This window comes from Apteryx mantelli, chromosome 1, assembly GCF_036417845.1.
Source record: "Apteryx mantelli isolate bAptMan1 chromosome 1, bAptMan1.hap1, whole genome shotgun sequence".
NCBI lineage: Eukaryota > Metazoa > Chordata > Aves > Apterygiformes > Apterygidae > Apteryx > Apteryx mantelli.
Window position 1 is genome coordinate 132301290 of NC_089978.1, and position 18355 is coordinate 132319644.

Below are 18355 nucleotides of genomic sequence, written 5' to 3' on the forward strand. Positions count from 1 at the left end.
TAAAAACACTTACTAAAAGCTGAGTAAACAAGTGACAAAATTACTCAAGTCTAAATGACGGCATATCAAACACAGTGTCAGACTTGATACTTCCACAGTCCTACTTTAGAGTTATTTTAAGTCAACAAAATACTTGGTAGTTTGAGTTCTCATGTCTGCTCTTATGCTAAATAGTAAAATTACCTAGAGAGCTGGAAAAATTATTTGAAACCAGATTTTCCCCCAAACAAACAAAAAAAAGTCTTTCCTAATCTAATTGACACTAAAATCTCATAAGGTACAGAAATCACAGCAGCCGCCTACAAAATGTGTGTATTTTCTGACCATCTGCAGTAAACTTCTGCTCCCAGGGATCATATCCAAGATCTCTGGAAGTATTTACACTTAACTATAGCATAAACATACATATAGCCAGTATACAGTTCAACAAATACACACACATACCTATACTGGAGGTATAATCGGTGGCTCCAAAGATCAACTCTGGTGCCCTGTAGTACCGAGAGCAGATGTACGAGACATTAGGTTCTCCGCGAACCAGCTGTTTTGCACTAAAGAGGAAACAAAGTAATTAACTTTCAGTAAGGGAAAGTTTTATAGTATTTCAGTGCAGGCCAATATTAAGCTTTAGTGCTCTTCACCCACCCCCAGTTCCTAAATGCTTAAAGTATTGTGCTCTTCTAAGCTGATGCAAGCCACAGACTCAATGATTTACAGTGAAACTGGTCCAATCCATCTAGTAGCTTCCTCATATTGGACACAGCAGAGGAAATTTTGACTACAATCTAGGGGATAAACAGGGTCAGGTTTCTGGCTGGCAGTTTCCTATATAAAGTTTTGATAGGTACAAAGATCTGTTTACACAGAAGAGGACAGAATACAGTTCAGTCAAATACAGTTACCTTTTAAGGTTCAAAAGCCCTGGGCAGTCACCAGAACTTCAGAGTACTAACTTCCCCCCGCCCCCCTTCATCAGAAGGTTTTGGCTCTTCACTATTTACGGGAACGTGGCATGAAGCAAGAGGGGTATGAGGAGACAAAGGGAAAAAACAGTTTGCTAGTGCAGGCACACATGAATAATCCAAGATTAACATGAAGGTTTATTTACAGTGCATAAGACCTGCCACAAAGTGCATAATTTAGAGTATTGGCCTAACCACAAGTGCATGCACCTTTTGAAACATCCTTCATCTAAGAAAATAAAAGAACACAAGAGCACATTATTGTTGGAAAATGAGGTTAGGAACGTGTTATATTCTTTTTTTCTATTTACCAAGTGTTTGATGGAAAGGAGCTGCAGGATCAAACTGCCCTTTTGGCATTATGACACACACATCTAAAAAAGCAGCAACAAAGCCAGCGAGTGGCAAGCAAATCAAATCCAATATCCAGCCTTCGAGACGCACCTCTCCACCTGCAGCAAAGAGGGGCTCCCACCACCCATTTAACCTGTTCTAAAATGTCTCAGTTTTCCCTACAGCTTTTCTGTATGGGAACTACAGTCAACATTTCTACATTTTTAACAAGGAAAAAAAAATCACCTATTTATGCATTGTTATTTCAAGTTTTAGCGCAATACTTATTCTGTTGCAACACTTGTAAGGTACAGCGGAGGAGGAGATTCCCGAGGCACTACGCATGACTGTGCACTGCTGGAATAACCCATCTCACATTCCAGCTCACTGCGGACGAGCTAATTTAGCAACAGCCGCTCCGGTGACCTCACGCACAGATGCCCTCCTACCTATTTTAGTCTGCAAAATTATAGTACAATCTGAAGACTGAAATTTACCCCAAAGAAAAAAATGTTTCCTGCTTCAGCACGGATTTCCAGAACCTTTCTATCAGTTATTTTTCTTATATGGAGGGGTGGACTCTATATATGTCTCACTTGAGCAGATACTGGAAAAAATGTACTGCTGGAAGCTGGCATGCAGAAGTCCACTATCTGAGAGCTTCCATTAGAAGCATTGCTTCTGATCCTGAGCCTCTACAGTATTTGAAATATTAGATGAATTGGTGTACATACAAGTAGACTAAAGGATAACATTAGCCTTTTGAGGTTGTTACGCCACTCTGCCTGTCCTCTCTTCCTCATATGTATTTCACTCTATGCAACCACAGGGTGAAACCCATATGTATTTCATCATATTTGACTGCATTTTTTCCATGGCACAGTGTTTTTCCTATGCAATGGCATATTTATTTTTCTGAATATGTGAATAAATTGCAGGCTTAAATTTTCAATTCCCTTCCTTGTGATATCCTTTTTCAGCTATTTATATGAACTAATTTTAAAAGGAAAATAGAAAGAGTATCCGTAATTTCCCTTTCAAAATTATAAATGATTAACTTCTGAGGAACTCAGAGGGCTTCTTTGCAAAATTCCACCATGGCTCACTTTAAAGGAAGTAATTTCACCAGGCTGCAGCCCATAGAGACAAGCTTACCTTCCAAAGTCACAGAGTTTTAGAACAGCTGTATCAGGGTCCAGCAAGAGGTTCTGTGGTTTTATATCCCGGTGGCAGATTCCAAAGGAATGGATATAGGCTAAACTCCGGAACAGCTGATACATGTACAACTGGAACACAAAAATATTGCATAATGTATGCTTTCCCAGGCAAAATACGAGAAAAAAATTAATTTAGCACAAAGCTGTATTAGAAGAAAAAAAAAAAAGACTTATTTCGCAGAAAAAAAGACAACTCTACTCAATTTAAAATAGTACAGTGAAGATGTGAAAGGCCTAGGAATTGACCTCCCTTCCCCCCGCTCCATCTTTGCCACATAACCATATATGCACGTCAAATCAGTTTTCTTGTCCTTTCAAAAATGAACTTTATTCAAAAAAAAAAAGTGTGAGAGCTGTCCAACATTTATAAACAGCCACAGAACAAAATGATAGTAGTTGCAAAAATGCACACAAACTAGAGAAAGGTGTTTCAGTTTGCTTTGTAAATCACTATTAAACTAAAAAAACAATAACAGTGCTACAACTTGATGAATGCAATGTGCAAGGTCCACTGGTAAAAGAGAGTTTGTTCACAGGGAAACAAATAATATCCTATCACCGTAAGAGGATGTAAACAGAAGATGGATCCCAGCCACCAACAAAATATCTCCTTCATCCTTCCAACGAAAGGGAAATGGACCTGGAGCCACAGGAGGCATATGCACATCTTTCTCCCTGTTCACCCAACCAAACGAGGCATCACCCCAAACAGAAAGTCAGAGGATGCAAGGGGCACTCCCCTTGCCCCTTTTCCACATGCATAGAGCACAGCTGCTGTCTTACCTCCTTCCAGCTCCCTAAATTTAGCACCCTTAGAGTACCCAAGCAGCACTACGATACATTGAGAGCTTTTCAGACAAATGATGGAAGAACAAGACACGCTTTCTTCCTTCCCAAATAAATCCTAGCAATCAGCTGCAGCATAAAAATGAAGTACTCCAGGCAACCTTCATCAGCTCAAGTGTTTTATTTCATCTTTTATTAACATCATATTAAAAGTTGCCCACAGAATACAGTAGTCTCTCAGCCAGTCACTTGAGTGAATCTCCCCATTGTTCAGGATAAAGGGACAGATTCAATTTACTTAACTCTGGGCAAAGGGAGAGCAGATAACGACAGCAGCTCAGAATAACTTTATACAAGGCACAGCAAACAAGTATGCTAAGGGAGGGTCTGCTCTGTCCCCCTTTCCACAGCTAGTCAATCCTTTAGTAACTTGGATTACAGGAAGGGGAGATGTTGTGAAGCCAAGAACTTTGCACAGCAAAATTACAGGGCAAGCAAGCATGCTCAGATATTGGAGCTACATGCTTTCGCCTATGGAGAATAAAGAGCTGTTGGGAATAAACAGGGCTGTATAGCATCCAAAGTCATGAAGGCATGGGAAATCCCTATTTCAAGGTTGACACCAGGCAACCAGGTTATTTTTATCCTGTGTCCCATGGTTCCATTCAAAACCAAGCTATAGACGGGACATTGTACTGGAGCTGCACCTTCACATTTCCCTTGTCTAAGTGCATTCGCCACAGTTCACCTTTAATGGTCTGTAAAACTGGGTGCAATTGCTAGATACTGGTATCAGGTCACGTTCGCCTTACTTGCACCACTGTCTTTGCCTTTCCGCTCTCTCTCTCCTCCCCCGCCTTTTTTTGGGGGGTGGGGAAGGTGTGAGGGGGAGGAAACCTGTCTGAACGCTGCCTTGAAGTTTTTAGTTTTTATATTTGTTTCTCAAAACAAAAACTCTGAACAAGGAAGAGCAAACAAATATATATAGGTGTTTTCTGAACTGCCTGTTATAGACACGTTAAAAGTCTAGTGTGTGCACGCGCGTGTCTGTGTGCTGCAAAATAATCCAAAAGATTGCTCTAACTTAAGGAGTCAAGTCAATATGTGGAATTTATAAAATTTGTCTTTCATCTCAATGCAGCAACCTAAAAATTTCTAACAGAATGTTAGAAGTTACAAACTAGTATTAACAAAAAGATGACTAGAAAAGCTTCCTTGCCATTCCACAACAGCTTTTGTTATCCAGGAAGAGGTATGATGACCTTTATGTAGCCATGAGGTCGGGAAAATTGCAAAAGCTTTAATAACATCAAGGTTATGGGATCTCTTTTTAAATAGAAGATAAGGAAAAAGGCTTGCCTTGTCAGAAAAACAATATAAAAACAGCCTTTCAGGCTACCTGGAATGGGAAGTTACAAGTATCCAACAAGATGAAAGAATTGAAGCAGAATTTTCTTGCAAAGGATGGACAATTTTTCCAAAGCCCCAAAATGGACAGCAATTAGACCAACAGTACTGAGAAGAGATTTATAAATAATTTATCAAATGCTAAGCTAACAAGCAAATTGTGGGGAGAATATAATCTGAAGACGTGCTGTTCCACTGACAGGCCAAATAGAGCAATCTTGCAGTAGAAATTCTTATTGCTAGATGAGAAGACCCTATGCTTTCTTAAAAACAAGCAATAGTTCTAGGCATTGCTGAGACATGCAATTTACAATTTATGCAGATATAGTTATGGTACAATGCTTTGTTATTGGAACAGTCGCTTTTTGTAACTTTCTTCTTCTTTAAATCAGATAAAAGCTTTCTCTTAAACCTACCCTAATGTTAAGCATTGCATATTTAAAGATGAGTCTGGGGAAATCAATACAAATCAGAAATGTTTGTTGCGAATGTCCATTTAACGTTATTTGGCTACAGAGACAAAATGTCTGCAGATCAGCTTTTTATTGCTATCAAGTTAATGCCACGTTAAGAACATGATCACTCACTAGTATGTGGACTGTGTTCACCACAATATGCAAAATGAAACTACAAGACACAGCTGAGATGAATGCTTGACAACCAAAATTTTGCAAGTTTTAACCACTTTGTAAAAGAAGATAAAAGCTGACGACAGCTGTAAAGTGAGGTCTTGAGACTACATGTGCAAACTTCTTACCCCATGTAGCTCTTCAAGAAAAGAGTGGTAAAGCCAATGAGCTCCAAGTGCAGGGAAGGAGACACTGATATGGCTTTCACGCCCTCACAGAAGCACATGAACTCTTATTCATATGCCAGGAAAGGGGGAAGATAACATAGAAGAGAACAGTATTCTTTCCGACATCCTCTTCCAATTCTTGACCTCCGCGCTACTGTGTCTTCATCAACTCAGGAGGCTGAAGCTGCTGATGGGGCTGGTGGCAGTTTCTATCTCAACTGCTTAAAAACAACCCCTCTCCACCACCACCACCCTCCCCCCACCTTCTGGAGATTTTTGTAAAGGGAGAAATCAGGAGTGCTGAAATTTAAGTCTCTCACCTCCATTCTTCCTCCAGCCTAACAAACAACCATTCCAACCTTTATTCTTGCCTCAAGGCACAGGAGCTCCTAAGAATTTCAGAAAACTAATTATGTGCCTCAGAAAAGAGGTATCCAGAAAGTCCATTCCTATAATTTCCTTCTTCATCCAACCACATCTATCAGTTACTTACCTTGACATAAATCATAGGGAGTGTCTGTTTGGCCCGACTATAATGTCTGGCAACTCTGTATACTGTTTCAGGAACATAGTCCAGCACCAAGTTGAGGTACACCTCATCTTTCTGAAAGAGAATAAAGGAGAAGAAAAAAATATTAACAGAAAGATTTGAAGCATGAAGCACAACAAAAGCATCCAGAGAACCTGATAGCTTGAGACAGCTGTGGACTTGGCACTGTTAGGATTTTTTTTTTTAATTTGTTTAAAGTATACATCTTTAGTGGGACTGCGAACTATTACCAACCTTTTTTTCCTTTAAGCTTAGCACTTGTGGACAAATATCTAAGTCAAACTTGTGTATAAGGTCACTTTAATTAACATACTCTCTAACTTGAGATATTTTCTCATTATAAATACAGACAAGGATACAGCTGCTCTGCTCATTTGATATTCTCATTAGGACACACTTCACAGTGATATCTTCATCATTAAGCTATCTATTAACCTGTTACCTCCTTCCCCACCAAAACTCAAGAAGTGCAAACTTAAAATTCCCAGATTCACTCACACAACTGCACAACAAAAGAATGTTTAAACACCCTGCATCTTTTAGAAAGGTTACTTTGATCTTACTGAATTCCTAACTCTCTTAAGAGACTAATAATATGTATTAATCATTCACAGATAGAAACTCAGTGTTAATATTTGTAACCATTCTGCTTACAAGCATTTTGACATCCAGGTTCGCTCAACTTAAACATATGAGCTTATTCAAGGCAAAAAAGTACAAGATAAAATCAAAAATTCGAGTATGATTTTTAATATTTGGAATCAGGTTAGAGGTCTGTGAGACAGAAACAACATGAGTAGCTTTCTAATAAGGTACTTTGTTCCCCCTTTCCCTTTGCTAAAATATTCTGTAACAAAAAGGAATTAAGTGACATGGTACTATAATCACATAGTGCCTAATTATGGAACTGATAATTTTCAGCAGTAAAACAGGTCTTGAAAAAGACTTCTGATATTTTAATGCATTCTTTAGTGCTAAGTGTCAGAATTGCAAATACATTTAATTATACCCCCCCCAATATTAATTATACTAACCTGAAAGTTCATTTTTGAAAGCAAGGAGAATTAAACAGAAGTAATCTCTTCTGTGCTTGCTGTATTAAAACCTACATCTTTCTACACAGAAAGATGATACACAGAGACTTTATATAGGTGGAAGCCGTACGGAACTCCCAAGTCTTCAATGAAGTCTCTTGTTAGCAAGTCTGTTGACTACATATCTTAATACCTCTCAACTTGAACACAAACCTCATTTAGCTACAGTGATTTAATGATAACATACTGTGACCTAATTAGCCAGCTAGAACAGAGTCTGGTGCGTTGCTCTCTCGGCTTTCTGTATTACTTAAACTGTCCCTGCATTGTCTGAGCAAACAGCAGCAACTTCCAATGCATAAAGAAGTGATTAACACACACACACCTCAAATATGCAACATGCGAAGAACCTCTGTTTTTTATGTTGTTGTCTCAGAAGTTCAAGATTTATATTCATCATTATTGTACTTCCTGGACATTTTAATAGCTCTTACCAATACCTCCTGGTAGGCCAAGTCACCTTACAATGCACTGTCTACATCAAGTGCCAATGGTCCATTAGCTGCTATCTGCTCTGATTGCAATTTTGCCACATAGACATAAAGACTAACAGCCTCAGACAGTCCCACCGGTATCCCAAAAACTGGGCTAGTGGTAACAAAATCGAGAAATCCAGGGACAAGGATGCAGAAGAGGCTTCCAGAAATGCGTGAGGAAAGACAAATACCAGAAGCACAGAAAGCATATCAAAAGGCTTCAGAATGTCATGTATGTGCAAATGTATAGAAGACAGTTGTATACATGTATTTTACCACCCTCCCTTCTGCAACAACATAAGTTCTTGTCTCTCTAACTCTCATGGCAAGACAAATAAAAATCCACCACCACCTCTACTTAGGTCAGTTATTTTATATATTTTTTTATAATTAATACCATGAAAATTATGTCCCAAAAATTCAAAGTTAACTTATGCCTGATAAGGCAACCTGTACACCAAGACAGAAAACATTCCCATGAATAGGAATTCCACTCAATTTGGTATAGATACAGCCTGAGGAATATGCTGCTGTATTGAATGCTGGCCTCTTGGAGAATAAAAAAAGTCATATTGGTAGCAAGTCACAGTACAAAGTACACTATTACTGAGATTGATTACTTTCACTCAGAGGATTCATGTTCCAAGTGACAAAGGAGATTTACATGGGAGATTACAGAAACAGCGAAAAATGAGTGAAAATGGGATTATATTGCCTTCATTATCCTCTCATAGTACAAGTAAAAGGAGACATGTAAAACAGTTATACATACAATCATTAAGCCCTTTCTACACTACTCCACAACATTGACATTCAAGAATTCAAGAACTCTATTTAGTTCATACCACATTTGATTTACTTTCCCCTCCTCCACTTTGATTTTTATTTTCTGCTCTGTTGGAATTAGGACTGATTCAATGGCATAAAATGACACAGACATAAGAAAATCAAGGCATCTGAATCCTGAGATGGAGCTCTGCACCCACCAATCCTTAGGAGTTTCAGTGCTGTCCGCACTGCCCCAACCGTGTGGTGTTGCTCCTACATAAGTGTGTATCACCCATTATCACCTAGGACCAGGGAAGGCACATGAGCACCTCTCCCCAGCCAGCTCTTGCTGTCACCTGACGCAAACCTGATAAACACTCAGACTATTGTTTTAAAGAGACCTCACCCTTCCCTGTGAGCATGATCTGGTTACAGAATAACCTCTGTAAATTACCTGGATTCCCCTCACAGAGATTCAGCGCAAGCTAGAAAGCAGTCCCGTCTGACAAGCTCTAAGGATGATGTGACCCAGTTTATCCACCTCGTGCAGTCTTCCTGAACACATACTTTTCCAGTGACCCAAATGTATTACACCAAGGAACAGGGCTGGCTCAAAGAGCTTGCCAAATGAGGACAACTGCTTGAGGATCAGGAGAGAAGATCAAAGCTCATCTTTCCATTACAGGAAGCCTTTTTCAACCCTCACCACATATTCCACATGTGACTTATTTCCACACTACTATTTCAAAATTTCTGGGCTGGGAACCAACCAAGGTAACCTATCAGTCAGGACAGAGTCTGAAACAGTTTTATAGAGATCCAGCAAGGTCCACAGGAAACTGTATCATAAAAATGGAAGAAAGCAAACACAAAATGGCATTAAATAATGCACTCTTCCTTACAGGCATTGGGACTGAATAAGTTATTAGTCATTCTCCTCAGGTCAAATGTTTAAGTGCATCCATGTTTTCCTGTACTTGCCACTCTGGCTATGACCATCTACTCTTTAAGAATAAAAAGGCAGAGGGCAGTAAGTCAGAACTGAAATACCAAATCAATGTACTTCATTAGGGCTCTGATTTTAGCAATGCAACTCATTTACCTGCAATTGCCTCAGATGTTAGAAGTTGCATTTTGTCAGTTGGTGGATAAATCCTCAGTTGACACAAACTGCTTCTGAACATCTAAATGAGCCATAGCAAAATAACCATGGCCTTGTTACTGAACCAGTTGGTAGCACTCAGGAACTCTCAGGAACCACCAATTCAGGCACCATCGCAGTTTGTTGGTAGCTTATGGGTTTTTTTTTTTTTTTTGCTTTGTATCAGAAATCAGAGATTAAACAGGCTGCAAAATTAATGCACAGTGGTTTCTATATAATCTTGTTTTATGCACAGGCTTTTTTTTTTTTCATATATCTCACATACACACACTACACATAATGTGCATATAGAAAAGTGCAATCAACATTAGCCAGTCACAGCACAACTCTTTCCCTTATCTATTTGTCACAAACACAACAACAGAAGCCAGTGAGTTCATAAATGTCAACTAACAGATTCAATGCAAAGGGAAAGAGGATCTGAAGAATATGTCAGCATCTAATAAGATGTTAAAAGTTCTCATGAACTGTCAATTCTATCCCGATTCTAAGACTAGTGACTGAATATAGTGGTCAGCATTCTGGAAAGAGTGATGAACACGCTTATTGTGGTTTTCTTTTTCCTGGCAGGTCAGTAATAGTGTGGTGGTAGCAGTGGGTTTTGCAGTTTTTTGTTTGTTTTTTTTTAACCTTTAAACCCAGATCATTCCACTGAATCAGTTTGAGATAGACTCCACGTGAGCAGCTGCATGAGCACAACTAAGAGATTAACTACACAAGAGTTTCTTAAAATAACTTTGCATTCAAAGAATTCATGAGTGTAGAACTGCACCCTGAAGTTACTCATTTCATCAGCTTATTCAAGCTAAGAGCACTCAGATCAGAGATAAATCTAGAATTAAGGAATATTCCTAAAGAATGCACTTCCCCTTATAGAAATTATCCAACAGCATCAGTATTAGGGCTATACGAGGTAAATAAACCAGTCAGTTTATTCAAGTGGATTACATTTTCTTTACTGTATAAAAAGATTCCTTGGATTTTTCAAAGCTATGTGTACCCATGGACACATTATTGACAGACTACTAGTATGTCAGGCTTGTTTCAAAAAGTGCTAAAGGATTTAACTTGGATTTGGAAAGCCAGACAACGCCAGAATACCAATTTTAGTATTTCACGTGGATTATGCCTTCTTTCAAATGGTGATACTTAAATACCATAGTGCTGGCTTTTAGGAAGATGTGCTTCTCACACTGCTTAGCCATCTAGATTTAGACAACATATAAGGTTCAAACTCATAGTTTTTGCTCTAGAATCAAGAAGAAGGTTGTTTCACTTTCTCTGCTTCAAGCGACTACCAGCATGTATTTCATACCTTCTTATCAAGCACAGTAAGAGACCCACCTTCCTTCTTTTATCTTGAAGGCTGACATAGTACTTTAAAGATACAAAGACTTTGGAACTGCTTTCAACACAAAGCAAGAATTTGCAGTCTTCCTACTCAAACTACTTAGCAGTCATGATATACTAGAAATTTTTGAAAATGCAAAAAAAGGCTGTAGCTGACCTTATTTGCATGAAGGAATGGTGACATCCAGTGGCCACACATGCATGTTTTTACTTGCATTTTACAGCCATAGCTGTTTCAAAACAGAAGTGGGGCTACCACCAAAAGAAAGGCTGGGTAAGGGATGTACAGCTAAAATTTTGCACAGAGCTTACGGGTGTAAGAGAAGTTGAAGAATCAACTTTAGTAACATTTAAATGTTCAGGAAAGATAGAAATATATTCTATCAGTACTGCAAATATTGGGTAGAAGTCGTTTCCCTCAGTGCCCCAAGGCTGAATTCCAGAAATTCCAGCTGTCCCAAGTCTTCTATTCTTCTGCTTACCAGTCAAAAGTTTCCAAACTGTTGTGTAATACCCATTGCTCTTCAACATGATACAGTCTGATGTATGAACTGCCTACTGGTTCAGCTGTGAGGGCACCATAAGGATGGGAGTCAAGCCTACCAATATAACTCAGATTGAAGATCTTTCCTGTGTCTTAGTCTAAAATGGTTGTTCACATTGCATATCTTTGTTCATGTCTGTGAAAGAGCCTGCATTATTAGGCGATGCATTAAGCCATGTGTTCTAATGCAACCCTTTTTCTTAATCTTAAAAAAAAATTCATTAATGTTTACCTCCCCTCCTCCACTTTCCATAAGACTACAGTGAAGAAAATGGCCATGCACCAAGAGAAGCTGGGAAGTCCTGCCTATCTTGTCTATTTTATGCCCTTAAAGTTCCTAAGCTTTTAGCTGTATTTCCAAGTTGAAGGATTTTGTTACAGAAAGTCAGACATAGCCTCCCAACATCTAAAAGGTTCGATTGATTTGTGATCTTTGAGACAGGTGACCTGTGGATTGTTGAACCACAGCTCTCAAGCGAAGACAACATCATAAGATGGCAATAAATCTGTAGGAAAATGAAAACTAATAATGGATATTGAGATCACTGAGTTGTCCTACATGCCCAGTTGTATAAACAAGAAACAGTCTTTTTGAAATCCATTATTTTCTTGCCCGTGCACTACTTCCACACTCCGTGGAAATCTCTGTATCAGGATATATCCACGACAGCAAACTAGGCAAGGTTATATACACTAATTGTCCAAATTCTACCTGTCTCAGGACAAACAATACAAGCTACTTTTCTAAGGACTACTCAACATGGAAGAAATGGCGAGAGCTGGTGGAAGAATGACTTGAGAAGATAAAAGCAACTAATCTGACATACTGGACAGTTCATAGACCTGGACAGAAATCACAGAGCTTCCCGTTTCCACTGCATGTATCTACCACACTGAGGATCTCTCCCACTTCTAGTCATTGCTGCCCACTACGTTCTTGCAAAGCCCTACTGCAAGCAGACAAAACTGCCATTTCTATTAACGCAACCTATTCAAAACCAGAGACTGCTCACACCTACAACTGAGGAAATTCCCAGCATGTTGCTAGCCGTAACAACAGTCACTGATAATCACTACCTGATGACTGGTGTCCTTTTTGACATGAGCTTGGCAGGCCTCAGGCAAGGTCTAAAGAGATACCGACATCACAAACCTCATCATAATTGGCATTAATTGCTCCTTTGTTGACAGTACAGCAGATCTGGCAAGGATGAAATGAATTGTAGTGACTAAATTCATCTGCAGTGGTGGCCCTTCCTTCAGCATATTTCTAGGCTGGTGCAAAACATTCACATGGGCTCTATCCTTTCAGAATTGAGCTCAAGGCTCTGTCAACTGTGCACTTTGTATGAGCTTTTTTTTTTTTTTTTAAACAAGTTCATTAAAGAAACCAAATAGTTCTACCGTAAGTATTCCATTTACCAAGGAACAGAACTGATTATCCTTACATGAGGACTCATCTGGCCGCCCTTGCAAAAAGGATGGTAACGTTCATGCCTCTTTGAAGATGGAGGACATGTGTCTTCCTAACAGGGATAAGGAACCTGGAGAAACACCAACTATTCAGCAAGGCCCAAACTTGCAAACAAACCAGTCATTCCCTTCTTTCATCTCTCTTCACTGCAGTTTAATACACCACTGCCAAAGCGCAAATGAGCTACACAGAGCTGCATCTATAACCCGCTGTGCACTATCACCTGCATATTTATTTTAAACTTCAGCCTAAGTATATGGGAGTAAATTTCCATCCCGAGTCTGCATGGAATTTGGCTGCCTGCCCTTATGGACAAGGCTAAATAGGATTAAAAATCAATTACAACATGCAGAAGGGCCAGCTCTGCCTCCATAAAAGTCAGCATGTTGCCTCTTTGTGATCTGTTTGTGCTTCCATATATGCTTTCTTTGACTACTCTGGATACCAAACCACCTTAAAGAGAGAAAAACGTTATATAAGCAGAGACACGATTACTCAACAAAAACAGTGTTTACTTTACTTTTATATGATTTGATGCAGGAACAAATCTCTCCAGTGACCTCTCTTACTCCTTCAGGCATGGATATGGATCGATCAGACTATTAAACACAAAAACATCCACACAAGAAGATCCAACAGTTACGAAATACCACGAAGAAATATATATACTTGAAATAGAAAAAAATGGGGATTATGAACTCTTATGTCAGGTTTTGCACAGCTGAATAATTTTATTCAGCAGCCACTGACTAAAAAAAGTTAACCAGTTCTATAAAATATCAGAATATTCTCAGCAGAGGAATCAAAGAAAATATTCAGTTTATGCACATCTACTCTCACTTGGAGTATAGTTCAAACGGTTCTCAAAACAGTTAGACTAAAAAGGACAGGTAATAAGACCATCCCCTCCATGCACACATGCTTAAAAAAATAAATAAATAAACAAAAATCAACATTTACATCTATATTTCCTGTTCAATGCAAGGTAGTTTCTGAAATCAGAAAAAGTAACAAAAAAGTGAAATCAGAAAAATATGCTTTCCTCACATGGTCTGATCTTCCAGAGGCAAGCTGACAGGCAAACAAGGCATCTTGTTCAAGACCTTAACACAAAGCAGAACACCAAAACTATCACTGAACACAGAAAAGTTGGCTAGCCCCACGAACCTGCCCATTTTCTCAAGGATTACTTAGAAAACCACAGACCACAGAAATATGACTTGTCACTACTTCCATCAAGAGAATTTTCCATAAGCTAATCAATCTATTATTTAGTTGTTCTTTCCTTTCCATTTCGTTCCACTAGTCATAATTAGGTTTTGAACTACTGAAAAGCACATTAGAGCTATAAAAATCGGTGCCCTGCTATCAGATATCTCATAAAACCTCAGAAAAAAAGAAACTGGAATCTACCTTGGCAAATTCATTAAGGAAGAGTCTTTTGAAAGACTTGAGTTATCCAACAGGTCTGACAAATGTCTGTAAACTTGCAAAAAGAATGAACTGACAAGGAAATGATTCATAGAAGCAATCTGAATGCCAAATCTGTCAACTGTCATGTTAATCTATATTACATGCTCCCTGTGAACTCTCTTAAACTGGACACAGTTTGTGTATCAAGACACAATTTATAAAATATATTTTGGGGATTGTCAGCAAGCAGCAAGATAGCTATTTAAGTGAGAAGGACTGAATTAAGAAATACAAAGGAATCTAAATTCAGAGATGCTCAGGAAAGGGGGAGTCACCCAATCACAGAAAACAATGGAGAAGAAATCAGTCGAGCCATGTTTGATTCAAGACTTCCGTGTTACTAAAATCGGACCGTTTTTCCCTAAAGCAGGAAGGAAGTTTAAGAGAAGAGGAGAGATAAAGAGGAGAAGGAGTTCATGGCAAGAAGAAAAAACAGGGAGCTCAAACCCTTGAAGCAATTCCAGGGAGAGCCCCCAGAAAGGGGACCAGAGCAGCTCCAACCTCTACAAACTAGCTATGGCTTTGAAGCAACTAAGGAATACTCTCACTACAAAGTGTTAGCATTACTTAGAATCGTTTTTCTCAATGTTATGCTCTTCTCTGCTATTTCCAGTCTTGTAATCAAGAATTTAACCCCTGGTTTGCTAGAATAAAGGCAGTTTTAAGGTTGCCTAGTACCCAAAATTGCCTACTGATTAAAAATGAACTAAGTGATTTTCAGGCACATAGTTTTCAAACAGAGGCAATTTAAATAAATTGGATTTGGAGAAACCCTTTGGGGAACGTGGAAATCAAGACAAATTTAAGCTTCTCAGGTATTAGCCAAAAAAAAAAAAAATCTCTGGGCTTAGAGACACTGGTATCAAGTACCAGGTAAGGGGGGAGAAGTCCACGGAACTCTCTAGCTGGGACAAACACAATAGCGGCTTCATGAAAACCTTCATGCAGGCGAATTTTTAACATCTAAATATCAAAATTAAACTCAAAGACAGAAAACAAAGGCAAGCTCCACTCATTGCTATGCTGCTAGCATCCTCTACTTTTTCTTCCTAGAATCTTTATACTGTTTTTCTCACTGGACTTGGCTTCAGGAATCACTTTACACAAAACTTTTGATAGCTAGTATCTGAATTTGAAACTGCTTCCTGCATGTCCTTTCTGGTTATCAGAAGGGACCCAAACGAGACTACTGTATACTCTTCTTCTTCTCCCCCGTTCCCCATAGAGTCAGCTGGATTATGAGGGTAACAGAGACAAAACAATGTTATTGCTTTCCAAACTGACCAAAAAGTTAGAAGAGAGCTCATTCTTCTTTTCCAGAAGATGAGCTTCAGAGCTTCAACTTGCTGCTACTTAGGGCTTTCCCCAAACAGCAGCAGACAAACTAATATGCAGTTATCTTCACACATGGCCAGCTACATGGAAATACTGGCAAGCCAAATCAATATCATTTTGTACAGACTTGCAAAGAGACCTTTCAACCTGAACAGTTACGCTGCTAAAGTTGTGCTGGGTGCACTTTTGCCCTAGGGACTAGTTCGCATTTTTCCCATTTTGCAACAAGGTACAAATGGAAATCTTAAAGGCAGAGAGCAGAGGCTGCAGTATGTGAACAGAGAAGAGCAGATATTTTATTATTTACCCTGAAAATTAAGATGAAGTATCACAAGTTAAAATCAAACTACTTCCTGAAGCATCAAGATCCACCTGTCTTGGATAAAGACTGCATTTTTCAACAGAAGTAGCATTGACAAGAATTAGCCATGTGGAAAATCCTGTCTCTAGCTCAACCCCAAGTTAAAGATTTCAGAAATAATTTTACTTAAGCTATTGTTATTGAAGATTCCTGCAACAGTGTTCTGAGAAGCTTTAAGACAGCCATTGTTTGCAGAAATTTCTGAAACTATTGAAAAGCCCTAAGACGTTTATCTTCTGCCTTGGCGTTGCATGAAATTCTACTTCACTCTGGCCAAGTTATAAACTAGCTTTTTTAAAAAAAAAAAAGTTTGCTTGATCCCTGAAACCTGGTTTTGTAAAATTTCCATCTGGGGCAAGGCATAGGGCCAAGGCCTCCTAAGGGCCTCTCGGAGAGGTACCAGCTGGGCTCCAAACACCTGCTGTGACCTGCTCCCTGATGCTCCATCTCAAAGATGTCAGCTTCTTACCTACCTCCTGGAGACACAGGGCAGAGACCATGAATTGGACTGCTTTTCCCATTCTGTGGATCTACTACCTGGCAACAGCAGTTAATATCCTCCCCATTGCTGTCAGCTCATATACTTAGTCCTTAGAGTACTGTGCACACAGGTACACCCACATGTGAAGGCAATTCAAGATTCTATCTGTTTATAAAAATTGTAAAGTTTATATAAAAGTTCTAATAATTAATTTACATAAATATCTATAATTATAAATTTAAAATACCAGAAGGAATTTCAGAAGGTCACCTAGCTCATTTCCCCACCCCACAGCATAAACTAACTCCCATAGGCCAGAAATATCTTCTCTGATTTCATGGATGACCCTGCTTTGAGCACGAGTTTGCACTAGATGACACCTTGAGGACTCTTCCATCCTGAATTCACCTGCGACTCCTAAAATGCTGATGCATAAATCGACAAGGCAGCTGTTATAGCTTCACATTAACACACAAGTTTGTAATGCTCTTAAAAAAAATATATATATATATACAAATAAATTTAGAGTCCTTAACTCTGAATCATAGGAAATATATTTGCACTCAGAAATTTCACTCCCTCTCTCTCTCTCTCTCTATATATATATGTATTTTTTTTTAATAAAACAATATGCATTCACATTTTTAATTCATATTCCCAGCATCACCATCTTTGTTCCCAGTTAGCGGTCCTAGCTGCTTATTACGAGTGGAGGGAAGAAATATCAATACTTTTCATTTTAGCAACAGTCTTCATGAAGAAAAATGAGCTAGCTAGAGCCTGACTTTTATATAATGAATTATTCCAAGTCTGATAGCAGCTAGGGATAATACTGACCTGAGAATGGGATGCAGAGAGCATAACAGCAGAGGATCATACAAGCTGCACTTTATATATGTTTGAGTAACACCTACGGACTAGAACTTCAGCACTGAATAGTTAGAGATATTTACAAGAAAAGTTCCTTTTTCTGTAATTATGGGGAATTTTGAGATGCAATCTGCAAGTCCTACTTGAGCCCCAGTTAATATATTCCTGACCAGATTCTACAGCAAGTAGCTGGCGGCTGTCTTAACCTTACTCAGTAAAGGTAGCGCTAGGATGTGCAAATGAAGATCTGCATGCGTCACTAAATTTAAAAAGAGGCTGTGTGTACCCAAACCTGTTGTAGACTTGTTACATTATACTAGTAACCGCACACTTCCACACTGAAAAAGATCTGCTCCAACATGATCTGTTGGGCACCATTACATCATTTTCCCAATATTATGATGTCTATTGTTTTCACACTTTGTTGTCTCTGAAAGTTCAAACAGGTTCAGTATACCCCAGATGGTTACTGAGAGGCATTTTCCTGTTTTTCATTTATTTCTAACTTACCTTCTCTCCACTGGAGTAGAAGAAGTAACGCAATCGGACAATGTTACAATGATCCAACTTTCTCATGATCTGGAGCTCTCGGTTCTGAAACAAAGAGAAAAGCAAACAATTAGGAAAACTCTTTTCTCAAGAAGAGGGCTGTAATGGACACTTTAATATACAGATACCGGATTTGGCAAAACTAGGGAATCAAAGAACAATTGGAAGCTGAAGAGGAAGGGGCAACAGCTTTCTTACTGAAAGAATCACTTGTGTATTAGCCTCTCTTCCAATTTCTTCACCATTGAGAGCATCTACACCTTTGAGTGCATTTCTCCCCAGAATAAAGGACCACAAATCCATTGCAGAAAATCCAAAAATTACCTAATTATATTACCAAGTTTCAGAAACAAGAGGCAAGACGTTA

The 18355-nt window shown here is 38.9% G+C and overlaps 1 protein-coding gene across 2 annotated transcripts in view; it reads right to left on the reverse strand.

Annotated features, from left to right (window-relative positions):
* GSK3B (glycogen synthase kinase 3 beta) overlaps window positions 1–18355 on the reverse strand; it is a 156572-nt gene that overhangs the window by 55953 nt on the left and 82264 nt on the right. For both annotated transcript variants that reach the window (XM_067302234.1, XM_067302233.1), the window contains exons 3-6: window positions 17950–18033; window positions 5995–6105; window positions 2451–2581; window positions 445–551 (exon numbers count right to left, since the gene is read on the reverse strand). In XM_067302234.1, the coding sequence (XP_067158335.1) occupies window positions 445–551; window positions 2451–2581; window positions 5995–6105; window positions 17950–18033 (433 nt within the window). The remainder of the gene's footprint in view (window positions 1–444; window positions 552–2450; window positions 2582–5994; window positions 6106–17949; window positions 18034–18355) is intronic.